General features: G+C 45.0%; 1 protein-coding gene across 1 annotated transcript in view; it reads left to right on the forward strand.

Annotated features, from left to right (window-relative positions):
- The window catches only part of LOC119464444 (E3 ubiquitin-protein ligase lubel-like), a 163,731-nt gene that overhangs the window by 109,259 nt on the left and 29,744 nt on the right, over positions 1 to 24,728 (forward strand). The window contains 6 exon segments of the mRNA XM_037725423.2: positions 3,755 to 4,009; positions 5,540 to 6,144; positions 9,795 to 10,375; positions 10,957 to 11,188; positions 12,217 to 12,318; positions 14,267 to 14,530. Coding sequence (XP_037581351.2) covers positions 3,755 to 4,009; positions 5,540 to 6,144; positions 9,795 to 10,375; positions 10,957 to 11,188; positions 12,217 to 12,318; positions 14,267 to 14,530 — 2,039 coding nt within the window.

The following is a 24,728-nucleotide window of genomic DNA, read 5'->3' on the forward strand; positions in this document are numbered from 1 at the left end:
CCCACGAATACATGCAAACTTGCCGCGCGACTGGCCACTCGAGGAACTTTGCGTGTATTCGCGGGCTTCTTTCATGCTTGGAAAAACACTTCTATCGAGCACGTATTGAGCAACATAAAGCTGTATCGGGAGTTTTCCATGCTGCTCCACAACATTCTCATTGACACTTTTTTTCTAATTATATTATTTGAGAAGTTCATTAAATAATTAACACTAATAATGTAATTAGGCGGAATGCAAAAATAATCTGAGTATCTCCAAGCAACGGCAAACAACATTACCTTGGTTCTGTCCAGCGACGTAGCATTTGCATATTTATAAAGTTTGGCTGAAGTTACGTGGGACACCCTATATATTTCATACAACGAAAAGACGCAACACACCAAGAAAAAGAGACTCGAAAAAGTTTTTTATTAGGACACCCTATATACTTGCTTTGACAGGGCACCTTGCGAATGAGAACGCGTCTCATGGATATGCTCAGCATATTGCGTGACATGAAGCACAAGACGCATTCAAAAGCAGTGATGTTACTGCTCGCGAGAAGAGGAACTTAGAGAGACCATGACATTTGATACGCATAGTGTAGAAATGTCTCAGGCTCCGCCCATGTGGGCTGGACTCGAACCATTCTGCCTATCATGGAAAGCTAATTACCGATTTGGAATAAAAACAGATTGGAATAGTTTTACATTATACCGGCCCAGGACATCAAATAATAACTGAATGACTGTCACGTGGATGCTCTCAGTCGAATATTAGGCTGGTTCTTATACATTGGTAAGGTTGCTTTTGAAGTATAGGACTGACGAAATTGTAAAGCTTTGTAACCATCTTCTAAACATGAGTGCCACGTGCCAAGCGAAATATGACGATGGCGGAAGTTATAGCTGAGGAAGTCAATCTGCGGTATCTTTTTCGTTAAAGTTATTTGCCCTTTTCAACATATTATTACGGTGTATGCGAGCTTCGACAGTGTATTTATAAACGCTGTGGCAGACAGCGTAACGCGCACACGCTTTGTAAACGCAGTCGGTCTTCTTCTCTTCGGCGTCCCGCACAGACCACACTGTGACAACATACACCACCGAAATCCAACTTTTTCCATGAAGTTCAAACCTTAGAAAAATAGGAAGAGACGCCGTTGGGGCGAGGCCATATTAAACGCGTCCGCATGTAAGATATACTAATGATTTAGAATGAAACTGCCACGAGCTTCGATGGCTTTTATAGATTCGTAGTTTTCTACGCAGTCACTATATAATGTGTCTCACGTAACCTGAGCCAAACTTTAAAACCTTCAGGCAATACAATACACGCAAAGTGCCTCGAGCGGCCAGTCGCTCGAGCCACTTTGCGTGTATTCGCGGGCTTCTTTCACGCTCGGAAAAGCACGTATTGTAGCAACAGAAAGCTGTATAGGGAGTTTTTCATGTTGCTGTACAATTTTCTCATTGATACTTTTGATCTAACTATGTAATATTTGATTCGTTGATTAATTAATTAAGACTAATTATTTCATTAGGCGGAATGCAAAAATCATTTGCGTGTCCCCAAGCGACGGCAAACGACAATGCTTTGGTTCTGTGCAGCTACGTGGCATTTGCATATTTTTAATGTTTGGCTCAACTTACGTGGGGCACCCTATATATCTCCTTTTTTATACCGGACACTGTTAAAAGCGGATTACAAATTTTCGTGCCCGCACAAGCCGATTATGAGGAGACTTCACAAGCAACACATCTGGACTAGGCGTATAAGCGGATTTCTGGTCTCCAGCAAAACGTTATAATCGGCATTTTAATGACGTGACGTAGAATCGACAGCCGTATTTCTGAAAACGGCAACAAAACAAGCGCAGCCCCACTTTGCTAGGCTCTGGCACTGCGACTAATTCCACATATATGGTGTGATGATTTTTAACTTTTACGGAATTCTTAAAAATCGCCTGTTGCAGATAGGCCAATTCTAGTCCCTAAGTTGGATTATTGAGAGAGGCGGACATTACTTACTGCGAAAAATCGAAACATATATTCAGCTGATTAAAGAAATCAGTGATTAACTTTTTAAATAATTACTTTACAGCACATTGCAATTTACGAATTGTAGCCGATGAGTTTTGCGAGGCGTATCCACTTGGAATGAATTTACAGAATGACACCAGTTCATAAAACTCGCCGTAAAAAATGCAATGTTGTTCCATTTACTTTTTTGACAAAACGCTCTTTTATGCATTGAAACACACAAGTAACTCGAACGCCCACGTATTTCGGCACACACTTTGGGAAATAATTTCTCGACATTGTCCTCATCCTGGAGATTTATTTCAATTGTATACGTCTTGCTAACTCACCGGCGATAGTTCGTAAATTGCAACATGTGCCGTAAGTGTATTAAGAATTTAATTAGGACATTTTTGTTAATTAGTTGAATATGTGTGTTGATTTCGTGTGCAAGTAATATCCGCCTCTTTGAATAATCCAGTTCAAGAAGAAGAATGCGGCTATCTGCTACAGGCGATCTTTAAAAATTGCGGAAAACTTAGAAACGATCCCCCCCCCCCCGCATAAAAATGCTGCGGCCCATTTGAAGGTTTTTTTTTTTTCTGCGACGTCATGCACTCTTGTTCTCGTTTTGTTGTTCTCCTTCTTACCTCGCTTGTTGTCAACAGCTTCACGCGACTATTTTGGTTTTCTGTTATTTTCTGAGATACGCACTGACGCCGCATAATTCAGAATCCATCTCTTTAGAAATTCACCGCGCTGTGCATTTATCCCGTCGCAAGAAAATGCGAAGAACTCAACTCGCGCTTTTAATTGCGATAAGAAATTACATGGAGACTTCAGGCGAATTTTCGCTGTCGTCGTCGCTGTCGGCGCTGCCGTGGGGTTCCCTATATACAGTCTAAGTGCGATGAGACCCTATCGCGCTTCGCACGACCTATGCTGCGGGTGCGAGGGAAAGGGAATTACTGTGAGGGTGAGACGAGAAGGATGGTGGCTTGAGGCGCACCTAATATTGAAGGTCACTTGATAAAGCACGCGCAAGGCGCGGGAGGTGAGCGGCCGTGGTTAGCCCGGCCTTTGCTTCGCATGGCCGTCCGCGTGTGTGGCTGAGCGCATACACTGCCGGTGCCCCGTCTTGGGGGTAATCTTCCGCGGGTGCAAAGCTTGGGCGATACGAGATGACTGGTAGCTGCATGTGTGGTGTCTTCCCGCGAGCCTAGTGCTGGATGTCACGTAATTTCAAGTTTTCGAGACACGTTGAGGCGAGAGGGAGCAGAAGTGCTCGCTCACAACGCGCACGTCAGAGTTGTGACAGCGAATGTTCGCGGTCATCAAGTGAGATCTGAGGGGCTATTCTGTATGAGTCCACCTAGTGGACTGTCCACTTCGGCTGTCGCCATTGGCTGCCGCTTCACGAGCGCGAAGGTGCCAGCCAGCCTCCTTCGCACTCGTGAAGCGGCAGCCAATGGTGACAGCCGAAGTGGACAGTGGACCCTTACAGAAAACCCCCACTGTTCATGTTTGCCTGTGCGCGCGTTACACTGTGCTGGTACATCTTATTAGTAAGCGAAAGTTTACTACAATTTATACGGCCGATAACACTATGAACCTTACTTTGTGTAGTTGTGCAATACTTTGTTATCGCTATCAATGCTTGCCCTTTCGGGTGAAACTGCGACTTCTTTAGTGTTGCGTTCGGCTTGAGCGTGCGATGTTGCTCATTTGGCGCACTGCGATCGGCGTTGCAGCTCCCTTCTACCCTTTCGGCTACCCGGCCTACCCCCCAATGTTCCCACCGTGGATGCGGCCTCCCTCGCCGTCCCTATCACAGCAATCGCTGCCAATGGGCGACGAGTCAGGCGAGCGGCTGCACCGGCCACACCACCGCAAGCACAAGAAGAGCCTGAGTAAGGCCGCGTCTCGGCGCCAGTCCTCGCAGGACCTGTCCTCCGAGGAGGAGAATGACCGGGACAGCCCGTCTCTGGACGAGCGCTCTTCCAGAGGTGCGCCCTGCGGCCTCCCCCCTTTTGTTTTCTTCGGTTATGCATGGGTTGCTTTGGATAGATTCAGGTAGAAAGTCCCTCGGCTACCCCATTTTCTTACGTTTCTAAAGCGAAAATAATAATAAAATAATGAAACTAGGGCTGTTCGCATAGTGAAATTTTCGAATGGAATTGAACGCGAATATTTGAGAGAAACGGCCAATGAATAACGAATGATATCTCTTGAAATTTTTGTTCATTTCTCCATGCACATTAAATATAAAGTTTGCGCGGAGTCTATTTGATAAAAAAAGAAAGAAATAAGGCTTATATGCAACGGCACATGCATATAATGTGATTACGTAACTACAGGCCTGGTCAACTGAAATGCTCGTAAATGATAAACAAGTGCTTTCAATTATCTGGAGCACCATGCATGGCAGTGACAGTAATGACACCAGGAAACATGTTACCAGGTGCACGCAGAAAGGGAGAAGTGAAATACTACAGCACCGCACATTGTTTTAAAGGGATGTAAACATGGTGGGACAGGCCAAATAATTAAATCGGAATAAATTCGTATACAGGCTGCCTAAAAGCGAGCCCTTCTTATTGAGTGACTGAAAATTATTGGGCACAAGTTGTCTGCCCCGTGTGTTCGCTCAGGAATTGGTGCCCCTGTGCGACAACCACAGCTGTGTTGCAAAGGTATCGTTCGGAACAGTCCTCACATCCATCGTTGTGTCTCCCTCGAGACTCCAATAAGTGTTTTTATTCCTTATATATAGTCGAAAGAAACGAATATTCGACAAGTCCGACTAGCGAATTCTCAAATCGAATGCGAACCAAATAGCAGGATCTATTCGATTCGTATTCAAAATTTTGAACATTCGCACACCCCTAGACAGAATAAAACAAAATAAAATAAATTATTTAAACTAACTAACTAACTAACTAACTAACTAACTAATTAACTAACTAAATAAATAAATAAAAATAACAACCAAACTTATAAAGTTAACGCCGCAACGGACACTTGACGTCGGCCCATGCCGCTAACCGAGCAATATATTCTTTTTGTAGTCCTAATCTGTTTGTGCAAGAGTCGACCGCGTACTAATTGGATGTTAGGTCAGACACACAGCTCAATTCAAGTTCAGTACACAGTAAGGAGTACTGATGATTCACTTTGCACATTAATAAAGCACCAATTAATTAAAGCTCTAATTATCATAAACGCTGATCTAACGCTGTATCCACTAGAAGAAATGAAATCGAGGGCCCGATTTTTTATTAGTCATATCATAAGAAGCCAACAGAGACACCAAGAACAGGAGAGGGGAAATTACTTGTACGTATTAATTGAATTAAAAAATGATAAATAATGGAAATGAAAGTGGACGGAAAAACGACTGGCTGCAGGTGGGGCACGAACCCACGTCTTTAACCGACGTCTAAAAGCAGAGACTTTCTCCAAAGAGGAGAAAGTCTCTCCGACTTTCTCCTCTTTGGTGACGAATTTCCTTCTTTTTCACCTTGTTCTTTGGGCAGATCGTGGGAGTCATTCGAGTGAGAAGGCAAAAAGCCGAGGCCGAACACCTTCCAGTCGAGACCGAGAGGAGGTGAAGGCACCGGACAAGGCCGAGACCCACGAGACCGCCACCGAGAGGGAACATTCCGAAGCCATCAGGCAGCAGCAGGCCCGCCTCCTCGCGGTTGTGAACCAGACTGACAAGCAGCAGCGGGCCCAGACATCCGATGAACAGTCCGGGCTTGAAAAAGCGGCGCCCTATGCCGGCCCAGAGTCGCAGCCCAAATGGGATCCAACTAAGCCTTGGCGCTGCCAGCACTGTACTTTCATCAACGAGGCCGGTTCGCGCATTTGTCTCATCTGCTGCAAGACAACGTTTCGCGAACAGTCTCCGGCTCCTGTCTCCGACGACGAGGAGCGCCAGAAGAAGAGAGCTGGCTTTCAGGACACGCTGGCAGACAAGGAGATCGAGCTGCCTGGCACCAAGATCGACGCCGATCCCCCGAAGAGCGAGTTAGTCCCTGCTGAACCCAAGCCCGAGGTCAAGCTGTGTCCCGGCACCGACGACGACAACCAGGTGAACTTCACGGACGAGTTTATTAAGGAGCAGCAAGAGGTGGAGAAGGTGAGCGGGACGTGTCGTGGCCCGCAGCTGTCGCAAAAGAGTATGGTCAAGAATCATCTTTATTAGCATAATTAGTAGCAGCAGGTAGCAGTAGCAGCAGTACCAGCAGTAGCAGCAGTAGTATCATCATCATCTACATCATCATCATCATTATCATCATCATCATCATCAGCAGCAGCAGCAGTAGCAGTATTAGTATTAGCAGTAGCAGTAGCAGTAGCAGTAGCAGTAGTAGTAGTAGTACTAGTCGCGCTCGGTCGACGCGGGATGGCTTTTCTTAGTAATGAGCCAGGAGTCGCAGAAATAGACTGGCAGTTAAAGGGCCGGCGGTCAATTTTGGAAGGCTCTATAGGCCTTCAAAAATCGATGGGAACTGGCTATACACAGATTGGCACTTGACATTCTTTTAACAGCGGAGCAGTTTAAGCCGGACGTAATGTGTCAACCGCGAACAGAAAATGGGGGCCGATCCTGGCGGTGTGCCGAAAAGGTCGATCCAAGCGCAATGGCACATACCCATGTGAAACAGCGAAGATGAGCCTGGCTAAGTTTAGCTAAGCATGGTTGGGACTACTTAAACTTAGTCAGTTGTCGATAGCCAATCGATAGCCAATAAATAGCTAATCAATAATTGATCAATAATCAATAAAATTCTGGAAGATGCTGTGGATGACTTGGTAATGCTTAGCCTCACCCAAATACGTGGCCAGTACCTTGCGATAGCCAATCAATAGTCAATCAATAGCTAATTGATAATCGATCAATAATCAAGAAATTCCGGAAAATGCTGGGGATGACCTGGTAGTGCTTAGCCTAGCCCAAATACGTGGCCAGTACCTTGCGATAGGCAATCAATAGGTAATCAATAATCGATCAATAATTAATAAATTCTGGAAAACCATACCCGCAAGGCCAGGACCAGCTAGGTGCCGATTAGCTCCGCTGTTTCTTTAGCCTTGCGCCTTTAGTGCAAGCTACGCAATTTTTTTTACAAAATGCGGATCTGTTGTTTATTCGCTACAGGTGCACTAAAAACAACTGTAAATCAATTGTTCAAGGAGGCTGCAAAAGGTTATAAAGAATCGACAGACTTCAGCTATTCTGGTGGCTGTGAACTCATTTACTGCGACAGCAGTTACTCTATTGATAGCTTTCACGTGACGTCGCGCACCCACCTCATCACCGTGTTGGGGCACCAACATGGCGACTACGAGCACTTCAGTCCAATCCCTCTTATTGAAAGCTCTCACGTGACGTTACGGACCCAGCTTATCATCGTGTCGGTGCACCAACATGGCGGCTACAATGACTTCAGTGCAAGCCATCTATAGCAAAGCCCCCAACTTTGCAAAGCCTTGCAGCAGTTTCGTGCAAAGTCGCCTAAATGTATGCCACTGTGCGATGACAATGGCGACGACGACAGAACGACATCGATGGTAGTACGACGACGTCGATGGCCTACGACGACTTCGAAGGCACGACAGTGATGGCCGTGGTGTAAGGACGTCGGCGTAACGGAAAGGACGTGTAGACGGACAAACGGACACAGCAAACACAGCTTTGACCTCTTAACTGCTGTCGTAGTAAAATTGTCCCAAGGCGCGAGTAAAGACTTCAGACAAAAAATATGCAGACAAACAAAACGAATGATCATCTGCTGCTCATCTGGACATTGCGTTTCAAGAACTTGACACAGAATAGAGAAATCTGAGTACTATGTTGTCATCGAATATTTGTCCTCCAGTCTGCAAGACTACTATGTAAGCACTGTCCTGCTTACGGAAAATTAAGTATATCTGGCAGTTTTGTTAGCGCTTGCGTATTAATACAGAATTGCTTCCCCGATTGCAAGCTATCTACGGTTGTTGCAAAGCAGCCAGGATGTCTGATAGCATTAGTATCTGAACTTGGTCTACAGAAGAGGTCTAATTATACCTGCTGATTTATTTCTGAGAACGAAAATCACATGGAAATTATGAACGCAGAAAAAGCAGCGAGTTCCGCGATAACAAAGTTGACATTGTTTGCCATTCAACTTTCTTCAGCATTATGGCCCACAATTCACTGCGCTTTCAAGCTCGAACCACTTGATCAAGCAAGCATAACTGTCGCCACCTCGTGCTGTAGATGCTCTTACAGCGAATATATTATCGCGACTAGATGAGGGGGGGGGGGGGGATAACCGCTCCATACGTTGATGAAATGTACGCAAATAATGATTTGCTAGTGCAATGACATTCATAGGGAATATTGGTCATGTATAGCGTGATAGGTAAACAAAGTTCGGAGTGTGTGTGTGTGTGTGTGTGTGTGTGTGTGTGTGTGTGTGTGTGTGTGTGTGTGTGTGTGTGTGTGTGTGTGTGTGTGTGTGTGTGTGTGTGTGTGTGTGTGTGTGTGTGTGTGTGTGTGTGTGTGTGTGTGTGTGTGTGTGTGTGAATGAATTAGTCGCGTCACTGGAGATTACCAAATTTATGTTGATTGTGCTTTGGATTGTTTTGGGGCATCGAAATAGAATGTATAGGCTAGGAGGCACATGCTGAAAAAATTCGAAAGTTGTGGGCGTATTGAAAACGCTGTAGATAATTTCCAGAGTGCTGTCGGAGTCCTTAAAACACTCCTTCGAGCAGTCAATTAAATTTTAAAACTATTCGTGTAAGCAAACCGCTCGACGTTCCTTGCTTAATGCTTTGCAAATATATGCGTGAAATCTTCCACGTCTGGAATCACATGTTGAATGTGCCTGTGTAGGTTCAAATGTATGAATTTTGGAGCGTTAATCGTAAGCGGTTGTTCGGCCAACGCTGGCGCGCACGCGACAGCTGTAGTTCGCGGTGTCGCGTCTAGACAGTGAGTGAGAAGAGTACAGGAGCACCGCGTACTTGCCAATTAAAGAAATGCACCATTAGAGAGTATTCAGGAGACTGCGGCTAACTCACAGTGGTGGCTCAGTGGCTATGGTGTTCCTCATCTGACCATTCGGTCGTGGGTGTGATTTCTAACTATGGTGGCCGCATGACGATTGGGTCGGTATGCAAAAACACTCGTGCATCTTGCCATGGGAGCAGGCTAATGAACCCTAAGTGGTAGAAATTTAGCCAGAGATACCTAATGCGGCGTAATTCAAAGCCCCATGGGCTGCTTCTGAACGTTAAGCCCATGATTTTTAGAGATTGTGCGTACTTTAATTTTGCAAAAAAATTTTGTAGATACTCATTGCTTTCAAAACACTTGCAGATTACTATAACTCACGTTATTTACCTGTGTTGTACAAATGATACCGAAGGTTTGAATTGTGTGGTCAATTGGTTGAATGTAACGGATGAATAAGCATCTGTCCTCGATGACGTGGTAAGTACTCGTTTTTATTGCTTATAAGTGCTGGCTTTCCGCAATTTGACTGAATTTAAGATGCCAGAAAAGGGAGTGCATACGCGGGGGGGGGGGGGGGGGGGTCGGCTGTATTCATGGTAGGTACGAGGAAGTAACGTAATTGCACTACTCACGTTTCAGTTTGACGTGTTCCGTGTTAATATACAGATAGTCTTAAACAGGAACGTCCACACTGGTCCACATACAAAGAACATCGGAGATCTTGTTTTTACTATCGACACGGTATTGATGTTTTATTTATTCTCTCAAACGACACGCAGGAAATTCGCCGGCGCCTCGAAATCCAGATGCGAATAGACGAAGAAAACCGCCGTATTGAGAGCGCCGGTGTGGTGGAAGAAAGCCGAACAGTGCAGCATTTCCAAGGCGACAACGCAGAGACGGAAAGCTCCAGCATGACACCACAGCAAGCCATGGCACTCGGTGCCGAAGCAGGGTCGTCGCCTTCTGCCAACGCAAATGCGATCGCCACAGGTGTGCAAGCAGCTAGTTACCAATCAAACGTCCAGCAGTGTCACTCGTCGAGCCAAACCATGTCAATGGGCAGCGAGCACAGTCCGGCCACGAGTGACTCTTTGCCGCCGGACACGGCATCGGCAGTGACTATGCAAAGTGTGAGACCTAAAGTTTTGTATAAGGCGTCAGTAGCTACAGACACTGAGGACTTCACGGACCCTTCAACGTCATCGCCGCTGTCGGATGCCCAGCAAGACAGGCAGGAGCGCCGCCGGGTCTTTGCCGAGGCCAAGGCGCAGTCCCTGGATCATTCCCGGCCGGCATTCCTGCAACCAAAGGGCGCACAAGTGGTCCCCAGGGGCACGCGCATCGGTAACCTGATCAGGTGCGCAGTGTAGGCGCTTCTGGCTGCCGTCCTGATTTTGCGTATATTGAACTAATTTCGCACTGAACCATTAACAACTGCTTAACTGCTCAGTTTTCTCGCTTCCGGAAAGCTAAGTGCTTCTGCACTAACTATGCTACGCGAGACAAAATTTAATGCTGAAATAACTACAAACGTTTCGTATTACTTGTCTGCAATTTCGTTTTAAGATCTTTCCTTATAAGAGGATGACTCCTTCCTAGTACAGCAGTTCATAGTACATGAACTTCCCGTAAACAGCTTGAACAACAGGGCGACAAGTACTGAATGTTACGCGTACAAAGTTAGTAAAGTGTATGCATGTATTTTTGGCTTAGCATAGGGGAAAAAAACGCCGGTCCTCTAAGACCAAGTTATATCAAAAGCACAAGCCACATATGAGTGACGAACGAACAGTAAATAGCGGCAACCCCGATATTATGGCGATATATATAAGCGCGATAGTCGCGTTTCAAAGAGAGAAAGCACTGTACGGGTTCACTGCAATATTAGGGCAGAGCAATGGCCTGCTGCTGAAACTGCGCTCGCACGCCTCGTGCAAGGACCCTATCGAAGACGTCTCTGCAAAACACGGAGCCCGAGGGCCGCCTGTACCGCAGCCACAGTCGGTCCTCCCTGCACAGCGATATGTCGGACGCGTCGCCGGTGCGCAGGGGCATCGCTAGGCACGGCTCGCTGGCGGAGTTCGACCGCCCGTTTGGCCTGGAGAGCAACAGGAAGGACGACGACGCGTCTTCACTCGTCGGCGCCACATCCAGTAGCTACATCTCGGAGGTACGTGCTCGGCCGGTTTTTTCTTTGGCGTGCGGGAGTTGGAACTGTGGTTACCACTATCCGCTTTGAGAAGGTCTACTTAATCTGTCATTCTGTTTGAATTTCGGAACGGATCACATAAAAATCTAACCACATCAGGTCTTCCTTTTGCTGAATTGTCTACAAAGAATCACCATCGCTATTGGCAGCCAGGCCACAAGCCAACATGATTGATGCTTTGCAGACTTATTGCGCAGCTTCATGCACAGAAACAGACAACTTCACGTATGCGTATACGCAAGTAGAGTAGTGCAGCACCTGAGTGAAGGAACTCGCGTGGTTATTCGGCGCTATATAAATGGAACTTATTGTGGAATGTCCAGAAGTGGCTAGTGGCCACGAAAGCTTCGCCTAACTGCTGCATGCGTAAGCACATTGCGGCGTTTCATCACTGCTGGACGTAACCACTTTTGAAGCGAATACTCCAACTTGTGCCCAGCTTGTGCCTGTGACTATAGGTGGCATAAGCAGAGCAATAAAGTAAAAGTAGCGGCTGCGTATGTTTTCTTTGTTCAAATGAGCCAGTGCTTCAAAGAGCAACTTGGTTTTCCTGTCTCGCTGTCTCTCTATTTTGACGGGTTTGAAATAATCTCAGATAGACAACACAGAGATGAATATTCCTGAAAATTGCCTTCTTTAATTTGCTCCCATAATAGCTGTGTCAAATTATCTGCAAATGAGCTGTAGATGCGCCATAAAAACTCCGACAGGAACAATTTAAAAGCGTCAATATAATTGCGAATGAGTTGTGTATGTCACGAAACTACGTCCGACGGCTTCCGATGCAGAAATGATAGTTTACTGCGGCGTTTCTTTGCGATGATGTCAACATGTCTTTCTAAAATAATTCCTCCATTACCCGCTTCAACTGAAGATGCTAGCAACGGTATCCGGCAGGATTTTAGCGCTGGAAACCATCTAGTATGAGCATTCGTACGGCATCATGTGTATATGTGGCGTGTGCTGCTGTTGATGATATCCGTATGCAGGGCAGGAAGCAGGACTACTACCTCAGCCTGGAGGAGCTGGTGCAGCAACGCAAGCAGGAGCAGATGCGTACGCAGGGACTCGAGTTGGTCCGCCTCATTCGGGTGCGTCGACATAAAGAGAAAAACCTTGCTAATTTCCAAAGAATATTTTCGGCAACATTTGACTGCGCTTCATAACAAAACGTCTAAAATTCGATATACTGAATTTGCTGCTTTTCTTGCTACTTTAATTTTCTTTCGCTACTGTGTGAAACAGAGTAGCCCTCAAAATTGAAAGATATGTCCTTCCTTTACTGTATATATTTCAGCAAATAAATACACACCAACAAAATGTTCCAAAGAATACAGAGACTTAATTGATCAGTAGTGAACGAACAAGGGAAGCATCAGGCTGGAGCCAACGTTACGACAAGAAGACTTGCGCCGTCAAGTCCGCTAGTCGGAACATTGGCTCCAGCCTTTCATATCGCTTGTTCATCGTCTGTTGATCCCTTCAATAAATAAAATATACTTCTAGCAAAGTTGTACAGTCCTTTACCCAAAACAGCGGCTATCTTCATGAGGTTGCTTTTCAAATGCAATGGCAGTATGCGCATTCGTACTTGTGCAATTCGAATCCATTCGAACCGCAAGCAGCGTTTACTTCCTCATTACCGTGCAGCTGTGGATACGCGAAGGCGAGCTTTCTGGTTCTTTTTTTTTTTCGTTCCCCCGCCCGGCCGGAGCTGCCGGTGCCGCAGATGCGCGGAGACCAGAGCCATCTGGTAGTGATGCAAGTCACCCAGCGGCGGTGACGCGCGCCTCTTCCGCTGTGATTGGTTGGCCTATTTGGCGATAGAGCAGCCACGCAGCTCCCACGGTCACGAATACCCGGCGATGTTCGTAAAGAAAAGCTTCACTTTTAAAACAGAAGACGTCTAACACGACAACGTCTAGGCGAACCTCTTATGAGTACTTGTAAATTGAACTTAGTTCAGTCAGTGCAGCTGTGATCCTCAGTGTTTTGCAAGTGGACTAGCGAAGGAAGAGAGCGGCCTGATGAAAGCTCGTCTTATCAAGAATATCAAGAATGATTGTGGCGTGAACGTTTTAAAAATTACATCGTTAGCGAACAACTATAATGTAAGTTAAAAAAATCTATAAAATGAACCGACAAAATGTTGCGAAGAGGCGGTAGTCAAAATGTATTTTAGTTTACTTTTCGACATATCTTTAGTGCTTTTCGGCGCCTCTGATATGAATTGCTCAATAGAATAGCTTGCATTCACCTTGACTGCTTTGGAGAGTGTCTGAAGACACTCAGCAACTATTAAGAAAAGCCAGTTTCACTACTTGTGGTCTCCGTACTATAGCCCTGCGTGGCCAAGCTACTAGCAAATCAGAAGCTTCTTGCTACACCGTATTCCCACGCTGTGAGCGTCAAGTCATAGGACTGGTGACGTCATCCATGTGTCCATTCTGTCACGCTCATGGTTATATGAAACATTCCTCGTTAGACTGCTCAGAGTTCGCGGGAAGGTGTTTCACCTCTTTCTAAGGTCCCTTAGTGATGTCGACTTCTTCAGCGAGAGGTGACATTTAGCATTACTTCCTAGAGTATTGCTTTCTAAGGCGTTTAGCCATAGAAACCCTTAGGCTAAACTGGCTTAGGCGTTTAGCCTTGGTAGAGTGGAATAAGCATCCGTACGTCTGCTCCGTCTTGGCTTTTGCGATCCTTCTGGACCTTTTCGATCTCTCTTGATAGCGTTAGTGATACGGCAAGTGATACGGCGTGTGACATAGTCGTATAAGGCGTTGGTAGTTGCCCACACACATTTACACGAGTCTATTCAGTGGAGGAATCGCGGCCATGTCGTCGCAAGGCTGCACATCCTCCTGTATCGAATACCATTCTTCTACTGCTTATCCCTTTTAACACTGTTCGCTTTTTTATTTTCCATCCCTGTCGTTAATTACGCAAGAATCCACACTAACTACATGGTAAAGCACGCAATTATTTCATGCCTTAAGGGGTTTCAAAAAGGTTTCCGTTTGTGTCTGTTCCGCCCAGGAAGCCGAACAGCGCGGCTTCACAGCCGACGACCTGCAGGTGGCAATGAACCACTGCGGCAATGACAACCCCATCAACTGGTTGCGGGACAACTGGCAGAACATGACGGAGACTGTCGTGACGCTGGCCACAAACTACGGCCACGACCGACGAGAAAATACCATCGGAATTGTGTCCGTCAGCGAGGCCCAGAACGCACTGCGTCGCCAGAAGGGCAACATTTGGGCTGCCGTCACCGAGTGCGTCGAGAACCGCCAGAGAATGGTATTACGCGTCATCTGCACTCTTCTCCCTTTGCCATTCGCTATCTTGGCGTCTGGAACGCCTCTAGTCTCTGCAGCAATGCCCATTAGCTACTAAACTTTCGATATAAAGTAGCTGCGGAGCGACAGCGGGGATTTAAAAGCGTGGTAGCGTTTCACTAAGGTTCGAGCGAGTTCCTGCCTCACAGAGATATGGTGAATATCGTTTTGAGTTGCTCTGTTATGAATGGGTTGCTGTAGAGAGACTGAGGTAGAAAATACTTCGGCTGATTCTACCTATTGTTTTATACAGCGTAAGGAGTTAATCAAGAAAGCGCTAATAAAGATAATGCTGCTAAACACCAGCATGCTACGAGAGAGCGTTCTATTAACGTCTAACTTCTGTACACGCCACTACCCCAAATGCGAGATACACTTTAGATTCTTTAATCTTTAGCGCAGGAGTCTTCAATGTGTTTAACATGGATAGTATGTCCAGATATACATACATCTCACTCAAAGTTTAGCCCGTAATACAGAACGAAAATGCCATCCCTGCATACATCGCTATGCAAACCCACTTATCACAAACACCGATCTATATATATTTTAAAAATATGCTTGGATATTGCTGCAGCAGATACCATGGCCATGGTCCAAGAGAGAGAGAGAGAGACGGGAAATAGAAGAAAAAAAGACATAACAAGATTAACTACTCTGCTCTCGGGGAAGGGGAAAGGGTAGAAAAGAAGAGGAAAAAAGATAATATATTAAGCGAACCTGTCCGCACAAGCGCAAGGAAGGCACTTGACAACGACTGCAGTTTTTCTTTCAGTCAGTATGCTAAAAAAAGCAAAAAAAAAGGGGAAGGAAAATACACCAGTGCGTTTAAAGCAACTCCAGGCTGACCTCGGCTGGCACCAGGGTTCATGAATTCCCTTTTCGTAACGCGGCAACTGTCAAGCTTGTCGAGCGTGGAAACGAGGACAATCACAGAGGAGGTGCGAAACCGCCTTTCTGCGCTCGATGGAAGTATTTTGTGTAAGGTTAAAGGGGCGCCTCTCCTGTCTTCGCAGTTTACTCACTAGTGTATTTTTTTCAACGTTTTCGATTTCATGGCCACAGCAGCCCTCAGGAAAAATAGAGCAACGTATCCCATACAGAGAGCTATTTGCATAGGCCGCTTTTTGTCTAAGCCCCGTCTCTTCGAGCTGATGCCTAGCGGCAATGTTGCCTGCCGGGCGCACCTGTTTCGCCAGCTATCTACTGCACAAAGGAAATGCGCTATTGAAGGGTTCCGAGTGATTTCTGGTCGGCCGAGGTACCTTAATGTTCACATAAACCTCTGCATTCGGGTGCTGTAATGTAATCGCTTTGTGGCCCCCACGATTGCGTTATAACGTAATCGGGGGGGGGGGGGGGGAATTGGGCACAAAGCGATTCGTATAAATACGACTGATGTACAGTGCACAATAGCGGTGGATTCCAATGCCTTGTCTGCAGAAATCTGAATCCGAGATTTTGCTTTTAGCATTAGGACGTCATGGTCACCGGACCATTGCGGTGGATACGGTGACGGACTGATAGCAGCAATCAGTACCGATGTTTGCATTTGGACTAACATTCAATGTTCAATGTAGCGCAATTATCAACGCTGCAATGAAAGAGGTACCTCGTTGGCAGCGTAATGACAGAGCAGAAAGTGCGCATTTTCTTGCAACAGTTGAACGAACATAATTCCTTTTAAAAACGAAAGCGCCACTTTGATCTCCGGTTTATCAGTTGAAGTGGGTGGGCATTAAGGGAATGTCTTGCAGTCATCTGCGCACAAGCAGTCTTGCTTTTCGAGGTCTGTCAGTATGCCTTGCGGACAGTTCCTGCGTCGCTTTCAGTTTCTGAAGAGACGATCCGCTTAGCATGGTATATCAAGATACTCGTACTGAATGAGGTTCGCTAGGAAAACACGGTTAACATTGCTGAAAGAGAAAATCGAGCGGGGCAAGTTCATCAATTTTTACTGAATACTTGGTATCCTTGCTTGTAAGTCGTTGGCCTCATTTTGAATGATTCTTGGGACTCGAAAGACGAGAGTCGTATATAAGTGACGCGTACGTTAGTTGAATGTGCAAGTCGATATAGAAATTATGGGGAGAAAGCGGAGCGGGCAGGTATTTTTCTTCCTTTCTTTCTCTTTTACCGTGAGTTTGGTTAATTTCGTCTCTGCAACGTGTTGCTGATAGCGTTAAAATTTTTTTCATCGCTTTGAAACGCGGATGTTTCAGTAAAGGCCCCCCAAAAACTATTTCCAGGGACTTCTATGACGCAGAATTTAGCAAGCTTAAATGTTACGTGGATTTTGTAGCGTAAGTAGACGGTATTTGTTTAGAAACGCTCTCGCAGGTAAATTACCAGCTAACAACTTTGAGTCCAACACTTACCCACCAGAGAAAACAAAAAAAGCGAAGGCGCGCGGACCGAAAAGAAAAAAAGTTAAGTGTTGCATGTCTTTGTCGTTGCTCTTCGTCAGTGTTTCATCTTCAGGAAAGGGCATAAAACCCCAGTAGGCCTATGAAAGCACAGCAATTTACTACTTTCGGTAAAAGTTACTATGGTGAGAAGACTTGTACGTAATCAATTACTTTTTGGTAATTTTGAAATTTAACGGTTACTTTGTTTACTCGGTATCGCTCACTGCAATATCATTACTTTTCCCGGTAATCAACTACATGCGAGCAGTTACATTTTTTACGAAACAAACTATAACAGGTGACGCAGCTTTGAGCACTTAAATTTGAGAACTCAAGATTATGAGGCCCAGTGGGCATTTTTGTTATTTAAAAATAATTTATTTAATAGAGGTACCGCCCAGAGTGGTTTCGCGCGCATTTTCATACACATAGTATAGAACCACATTACAGGAAATTGATAACACACTGCACAAACGCATGGATTGCTTGTGTGCTCTTCTCCAGATATGCTTCACAGAATGTCTTCCATTGCTCGCTCACTAATTTGTCTATGCGACGCTGAAGTTTCTTCTGAATGCGTCATGCGTCTTTGAAATCATACGTTGATGTAGTGCGTCTGTATCGTCGTTAAGCACGCCGTCAAATCACACGAAATCTTTCAAGTTCAATGTTGAGATCCGTTCGGTTTGATGACAGCGATAATGAATACTTGGCACTTTTCATTGCTTCTGCGATGGTATCGTCAATGTTGCCGGCGAAATCTCCCCGACACGCTTCTTTCATGAGCGACGTAAACACAGTTCATTCAGCTCCCTTCAAGAAGCCACTCACTTAAAGAGCAATGGACTCACTCGGTATTTTTTTTTTTTTTTTTTTACAGAAAAAGTTTTGAAGTGCGTAGGGAGTGATCTTAACCGCAAGTAAGTTAACCACAGTAATGATCCAAGTAACATTAGTATATTTAATCTGGATCTCGGTTTGTACTAACGTCTGGATGTTCGTCTGAGCTACGACGAAATTAGCGATAAGCTGTTTTACTGTTAAAAACAAAGCTGAGGTTTTCTCAACGAATGTTGCCAATATTTCCCATATCACCGAATATACCAAATAAAAGTAAGCTTCGTTTGCTTTCGACGTGCTATTACGAGTGCCGTATGTTCAACTTGCAAAAGTTTTGCGAATAGCGGATTTACGCAGTAACGCACGAGCACGCATTCCCTCGGGGGTATTTAAAACATCTCCGTGCACCGACATGATCAACACACAACATCCCTGTTTTGATTTGATTATTAGTTCTTCAAGAAAAACAAAAAGGGAAGGGTGAGGGAGGCTTCATGCAAGCTTTGTAGCTCCCTATAGGCAGGGAGCTATAGAATAACCAGGATTGCACACGGTCTGAGGTCATGCACAAGGCAGGAGAAAGAGGGCTTGTTAAAGGGAGGAGAACGAAAAACAACTATTCAAAGGCTGTCGCACTAGTTCAAGAGCGAGAGAAATGCAGTGAAGTTGACTAGACAGAAGTATTGGAGTGGACAGTTTCCTATTTTACGTGGAGGCTGAAGTTTGTGTCACTGGGTTGAAGAGCGCCAACCGCCTAGTTCACGATATGCGATGTTGATCTGGCGTTGAGAATGGTGAAAGAGAGGTGGGGGGAGGAGGAGAAGAATTCATTTAATTTTATCATCACAAAAAGACACTACACAACAAAACTGTTGGACAAATAATCCACCTCTATTAGGTTTAATTAGATTATATTAACACTGTTAGTTGAGCATTGAAATTCCATTGTTTCATTTAATCTCCACGGTGCGAAAAAAAAGTCTGAATAAGAATGAAATGAAATTTCTTGGGCCGCGATTTTGTAGCGATGTCTTTTCTGATGCTATTCCTTGTCGCGCTTTTCTCGCTTCGTTAGGGGTAAAAGCGACGCTCCGCCCGCGTTATCAGCCGGCAGTATACGGTGCATGATAATAGTGGCATAGAATTTAGCAGGACGCATCGCTACAAAAACCGCTGCCTTTGTATTGCTAAGGCTGTGTTATTTTTATGGCAACTTGCATTCATGTAGACTCGCGTGCGAAACTGTGCATCACTTGTCAAATTGGTTAGCACAAAGAATTCAGCGGAAGGTGCGAATGTGTTGAAGTGATCAGCCGCGGTGAAACAAAGGAAGCCTCCTCTCAGAGCCAACATTTCGACCAGACACCTGGCCTCAACTATATATAGCTTCGCCAAGGCATTGAGCGAGACAAGTACCTTTGTCGAAACGTTAACTCCAGATGGAAACTTCCTTTGTTCATCCAGTGTTGGTCAGTTGTTAAACTTATTGTTATATGGCCGGTTAACTAGAGGTATTCGAATGGCGCAATTTTCGAATAGAAGAGACTGCGAATGTCCGAGAAAATGTACTTTCGAATATCGGATCCAATACCGAATGCTTTCGCATTTATGAACAAAGCGAAACATAAAGATTGTGGGGAGTCCATTTGATTTAAAAAAAATGTTTATTTACATCATTTTATACATTCGATACCACTCAGAAGTAAACGTCCGGTAACCTGATTTTGTCAATGAGAAACAGCTGTAAGGTGATCGCATCGCGCCATGACAACGATGGTAATGAAATGCAGGAACAGCACGTCATAAGATACACGTAGAGTGCTGTGTTCGTCGAAGGAGCAAAGCGTAATACTGCAGCACCGCTCATCGTTTTAAAGGCATGAAAACATGACGAGGTTGTTCAAATAATAAGTGGCTTTGCCTAAACCGATAAAACAAATTCGTAAGCTGCCCAAAGGTGATGCATCCTTATTAAACGTGTGTAAATTATCTAGCTGAGGCTGGTTATACTTCAGGCGCTTGCTCCGCTTCTGGTACCTCTGCACTACCCAAGTGCAAGGTGGCAAACCGAATTCTCCGTTCAGGTTAACCTCCCTGCCTTTCTCCTTTCGTGCCTCTCTCTCTTTAACCTTGGCGCCAATGTCCAATGTTTTGACCATTCCTAAGATGCAGCTCCGGGCCACATATTTCTTCAAGGCATCACTTCAACGCATCACCTAGCCTGTTAGCACACGCCCTACGATGATGCCTTGGCTAATGGGAAAGTTGTGCTGTGTATCCTAACAATTCTGTTTCATAGATCTGTATTGTACCGTGCATTCTTTGATTGCGATATAGACACTCCAAGCAAATTTCTGCCGTCACCGTCGTCGTCGCCGTGAGGTTCCCTATAAAGTGCAACCGTGATAAAATCGTCGCCACGTGTCGTATGCTGTAGGTTATGTGCGAGTGAAAGCGCGTGAGGGAGGCGCGCTTTCACGGAGAGCGAACGCGCGGCGGTGAGCAAACGCGACTTCTTCCGTCGTGCGAAAGGACGTGGGTGGATGGGAGGGAGGAAGGGAGGGAAGGCGACGTTCATCTGCGGCACCAAATGCGTATCTTGCGACCGCGCGCAAGGGGAACTGGCGACTCAATCTCCCACGCGAAAGGAGGAAAGCGGGAAGGCAGCGCGGGAGGGAGGGGGCGCCGCTTCTACTCTGCCAGCAACTGCGTACTTGTACTTTGCGCGGCTGAGGGCTGTCGCGCGCACCGTATCTTGAAAGCGATCTCCACACGGCTGTTACATTTGTATGCACTGTGCTTTCGCCGCTCAGTTTCCGTTGAAGCGTTCAACCGCACGAACCTTCGGTCGCTGCTGCCGCCTCGCTTGCTCACGCCAGCGTTTTGACAGCGTGTTTCCGCGGTCATAGAGTGAGATGTGATCATGTTTACTTGTGCGCGCATGACACCATGCTTGTTAATTTAGGTAGTGAGGGAATGTTTACAAGTTTACTCGGCCGATAAAACTAATATCCTTACTTCGTATAGCTGTCTACTAATTTGCTATCGATGTTTCGCCTTTCGGGAGATACTGCGCCATTTTGTCCAGGTTTTTCAGGTCTTCGTTGCGAACTAGTTGCTCAATGTTGCAAAAATATTCCACCCAAAGTGTATAAAACAGCTGTCGGTATGTCTGTAAAACCATTCTTGATAACAAATTTATTTTTAACATTTACCCGAAGTCATAGAATGAGGAAAAGTCGACGAACTTTTGGAAACACGTTTTTAGAAATTACGCATTTCCAGAAGTTCGTTGTCTTTTTTTTCTGCACAGACTGATTGAGGCTCGAAAAAAAATTAAGGTAGCTTGCACTGGAAGCGCAATGCTAAAGAGACAGCGGAGCTGATGGGCACCAAGCTAGTCCTGGCTTTTGTTCTAGGCTAAGCACTACCAAGTCAACCCCAGCATTTTCCAAAATTTATTGATTATTGATCGATTATTGATTAGCTATTGATTGGCTATCGATTGACTATCGCAAAGTATTGACCACGTATTTGGGCTAGGCTAAGGACTACGAAGTCATCCCCAGCATTTCCCGGAATTTATTGATTATTGATCGATTATCGACTAGCTATTAATTGGCTATCAATTGGCTATCGCAAGGCCACATATTTGGGCTAGGCTAAGCACTACCAAGTCGTCCCCAGCATTTTCCGGATTAGCTATTGATTGGCTATTGATTGGTTATCGATGACTGACTAAGCTTAAGTAGTCCCAACCATGCTTATCTAGACTTAGCCAGGCTCCGCTAGATCACAGGGGTATGTACCATTGCGCTTGGACCCTTTCTGCACTACCGCCAGGATTGGCCCACATTTTTTGGATTCAGCAGACACATTACTCCCCGCTTAAACAGCTCCGCTGTTAAAAAAGGGCCTGGATACTTATCTGGACACTATTGCGGTAAATAGGCACATACATGTTTCGGGCGGTTGTTGTACGTTAAGTTTACACAGACGTTTTCAGTGTAACCAAGGGTAGTCACGGTGGTGGAAGTGCTACATTTCTTTCGTCGCGGGAAATTTTGACGGCGTGCTAATTATAGATTGTCGGCAGCACAAGTAAACGACGCAAGCAGTAAACTTCGTATACGATCATCTGGAGGACGCATATGTTTTACAACTTGGATTCCACTTTGCGCAGGCTACCTGCACACCGTCCTTGATCACGTGAACGCACGTGACAGGTTGCTTGTAACTCCTCTAAGTCGTAGGACATGTTCAGTAAGGATAATTTTCGTTTGAAGCATTGTAGACTTATGATTTTGGCTGATTCAGTTTAAGTGAATGAAAAGTGGAACTACATAGTTGATAAAGAACCGACATCAAATTAATCGCGTGAGGGTGCTCTTAGCATGGCGTTGTATAGCAGTAATTTATTGGTACTGGTGGCGCCTTTGCCTGTTGCATTCCTCTCTTCATTATTTTGATCTTCTACAGTTCTGTAAAGAACGTGTTTTCTGACACATCGATATATAATAACTCGAGCCTTGCCATTAGCAGTGCATGCACTGCAAAAGCTGTCAGGTTACTGTTAAGATTTTTGATCCATTGTGACACCCCCTGCACGCGTGTGCGCGGTTACGAAAATCGAAGCATTGATCCCTGGAGGCGTTGCACTATCCTTAGTCTAAAATACCTAATTATGGCAAATTTTGGTGCGGCATGTATTGAATTCATTGCAGTTTGGCCAACATTGCAGCATACTGAGTTCAATGCAGACGTGGGCACGTGAGCATTAAACATAATCGTGTTATATTGACCTCCTTTGTTTTCATGACAATGTGAGCTATGCGAATATGCTAAATAAGATGGACTTACAACACAGTACAAGAAATTGAAAGTTCTCTAGGCTCCGACAAACACTATACCACTGCTATATGCGTTGTTATCGATAATGTACTGATGCATCTTGCTGCAACGAAACGTGAGAACAATATAGACTGAGCTAGGGAGCGCATTTCCACTTCTTCGTCTGCAGTTGTGCCCAAAATTGGCTTTGTTCATCCACAGACGCTTGATTGTCGGGCTAGAGCACTTTTATTGCCCGGTTACGCTGCGATCACATCGCAATTTCAAGTAATAAATTTCAGCACGTGTTTTTTTTTTTTTTTGTTCATACACCTTCGCATTTCATTTCGTCATTACTGTACACAATGCGCAAATGATTCCAAGTGAGCAGCACGGCCGCACAGATAAAATTACAAGAAGAGGCACCGAATTTCTCTAAAATTATAACTGTACAACACTTTTGAGTAAAGGACGGCAACGTGCGGCAAATATCAGCTCCCTGAGTAATATATATATATATTATATATATATATATATATATATATATATATATATACTCGAAGCAAACCTATAGTGCGTATTGTTTCCAGTACAGTGGAGTAGCCGCCAGTAAATTTTTTCATTACTGATATTTAATTAGCTAATTGTAATTAATTATCTAACTCGAGAAGTACTGTCCCAATTATTAAAGTGTCAATGAGAAAATTGTGAAAGGAGCCAGCGAATACACGCAGACGCCCGCGAATACACGCAAAGTGCCTCGAGCGGCTAGTCGTGCGGCAATTCTGCGTGTATTCGCAGGCTTATTTCACACTCGGAAAAACACACTTATGTAGCACGTATTGAGCAACAGAAAGCTGTATCGGAATTTTTTCATGTTGCTCTACAATTTTCTCATTGACACTTTGATAATTAGGGCAGTAGTTCTCGAGTTAGATAATTAATTACAATTAGCTAATTAAATCTCAGCAACGAAAAAAGTACTGGCGGCTACTCCACTGCACTGGAAACAATAGGCACTAGGTTTGCTTCGCGTAACGCCGTTCCTCTTTTTTTAAATCGTGCTGCGTGATAGCTGGGACACCCTGTAAGTGTTTTTTCCGAGCATGAAAGAAGCCCGCCAATACACCCAAAGTGCCTCGAGCGGCTAGCCGTGCGGCATTTCTGCGTGTATTCGCGGGCGTATTTCACACTCGGAAAAACACACTTATATGTAGGACGTCTTGAGCAACAGAAAGCTGTATCGGGAGTTTTTCATGCTGCTTTACAATTTTCTCATTGACACTTTGACAATTAGGACAGTACTTCTCGAGTTAGATAATTAATTACAATTAATTAATTAAATTTCAGTAATGAAAAAATTACTGGCGGCTACTCCACTGTACTGGAAACAATACGCACTAGGCTGGCTTCGCGTGACGCCGTTCCCCTTTTTTAAAATCGTGCTGCGTGTTAGTTGGGACACCCTGTATATATATATATATATATATATATATATATATATATATATATATACATAAATTTGTCTGGGAGAAAGGTGGCGACGTCGGCCAGAGGAGCATGTCGTTGGCCTGCTGTGCTACATTGCATGGGGTAAAAAGATGCACACAACATGAACGACAGGCGATAGATAATGGATAGTAAGCTGTTGAAGATTAAATGAACGGGTGATGCCATATCTTATGTACTATCGACCAAAAAGTTTACGGACCACGGGATCTCAGAAAACGCTAAATATCCGAGCAACCTTTAAAAGTAGCCAGTGAGACCATACATCACAATCTTGTTCGCATATACCAGTAGAGTATGGAAATGGGAATACCAGGCTGCGTTTGGAGGCTGCGGAGATATTCAGCTTTTTGTCAGATACCTTGGTCCGTAAACTTTTTTGGTTGGTAGTACAGTACGCAGCGTAGTCTACTGCACTATTTAGTATAGAAAGTGGTTCATGATATTGGAGAAAATCCAGTGGTATCTCCACATGATTATTTATTCGCGCTGCTGATTTCGTCAAAAGTGTGTTTAAACCAGCACCTATATACTGCAGGATATTAAGAAGATGTCGCGGTTTCGCACGAAAAG

This window comes from Dermacentor silvarum, chromosome 1 (assembly GCF_013339745.2).
Source record: "Dermacentor silvarum isolate Dsil-2018 chromosome 1, BIME_Dsil_1.4, whole genome shotgun sequence".
NCBI classification, from domain to species: domain Eukaryota; kingdom Metazoa; phylum Arthropoda; class Arachnida; order Ixodida; family Ixodidae; genus Dermacentor; species Dermacentor silvarum.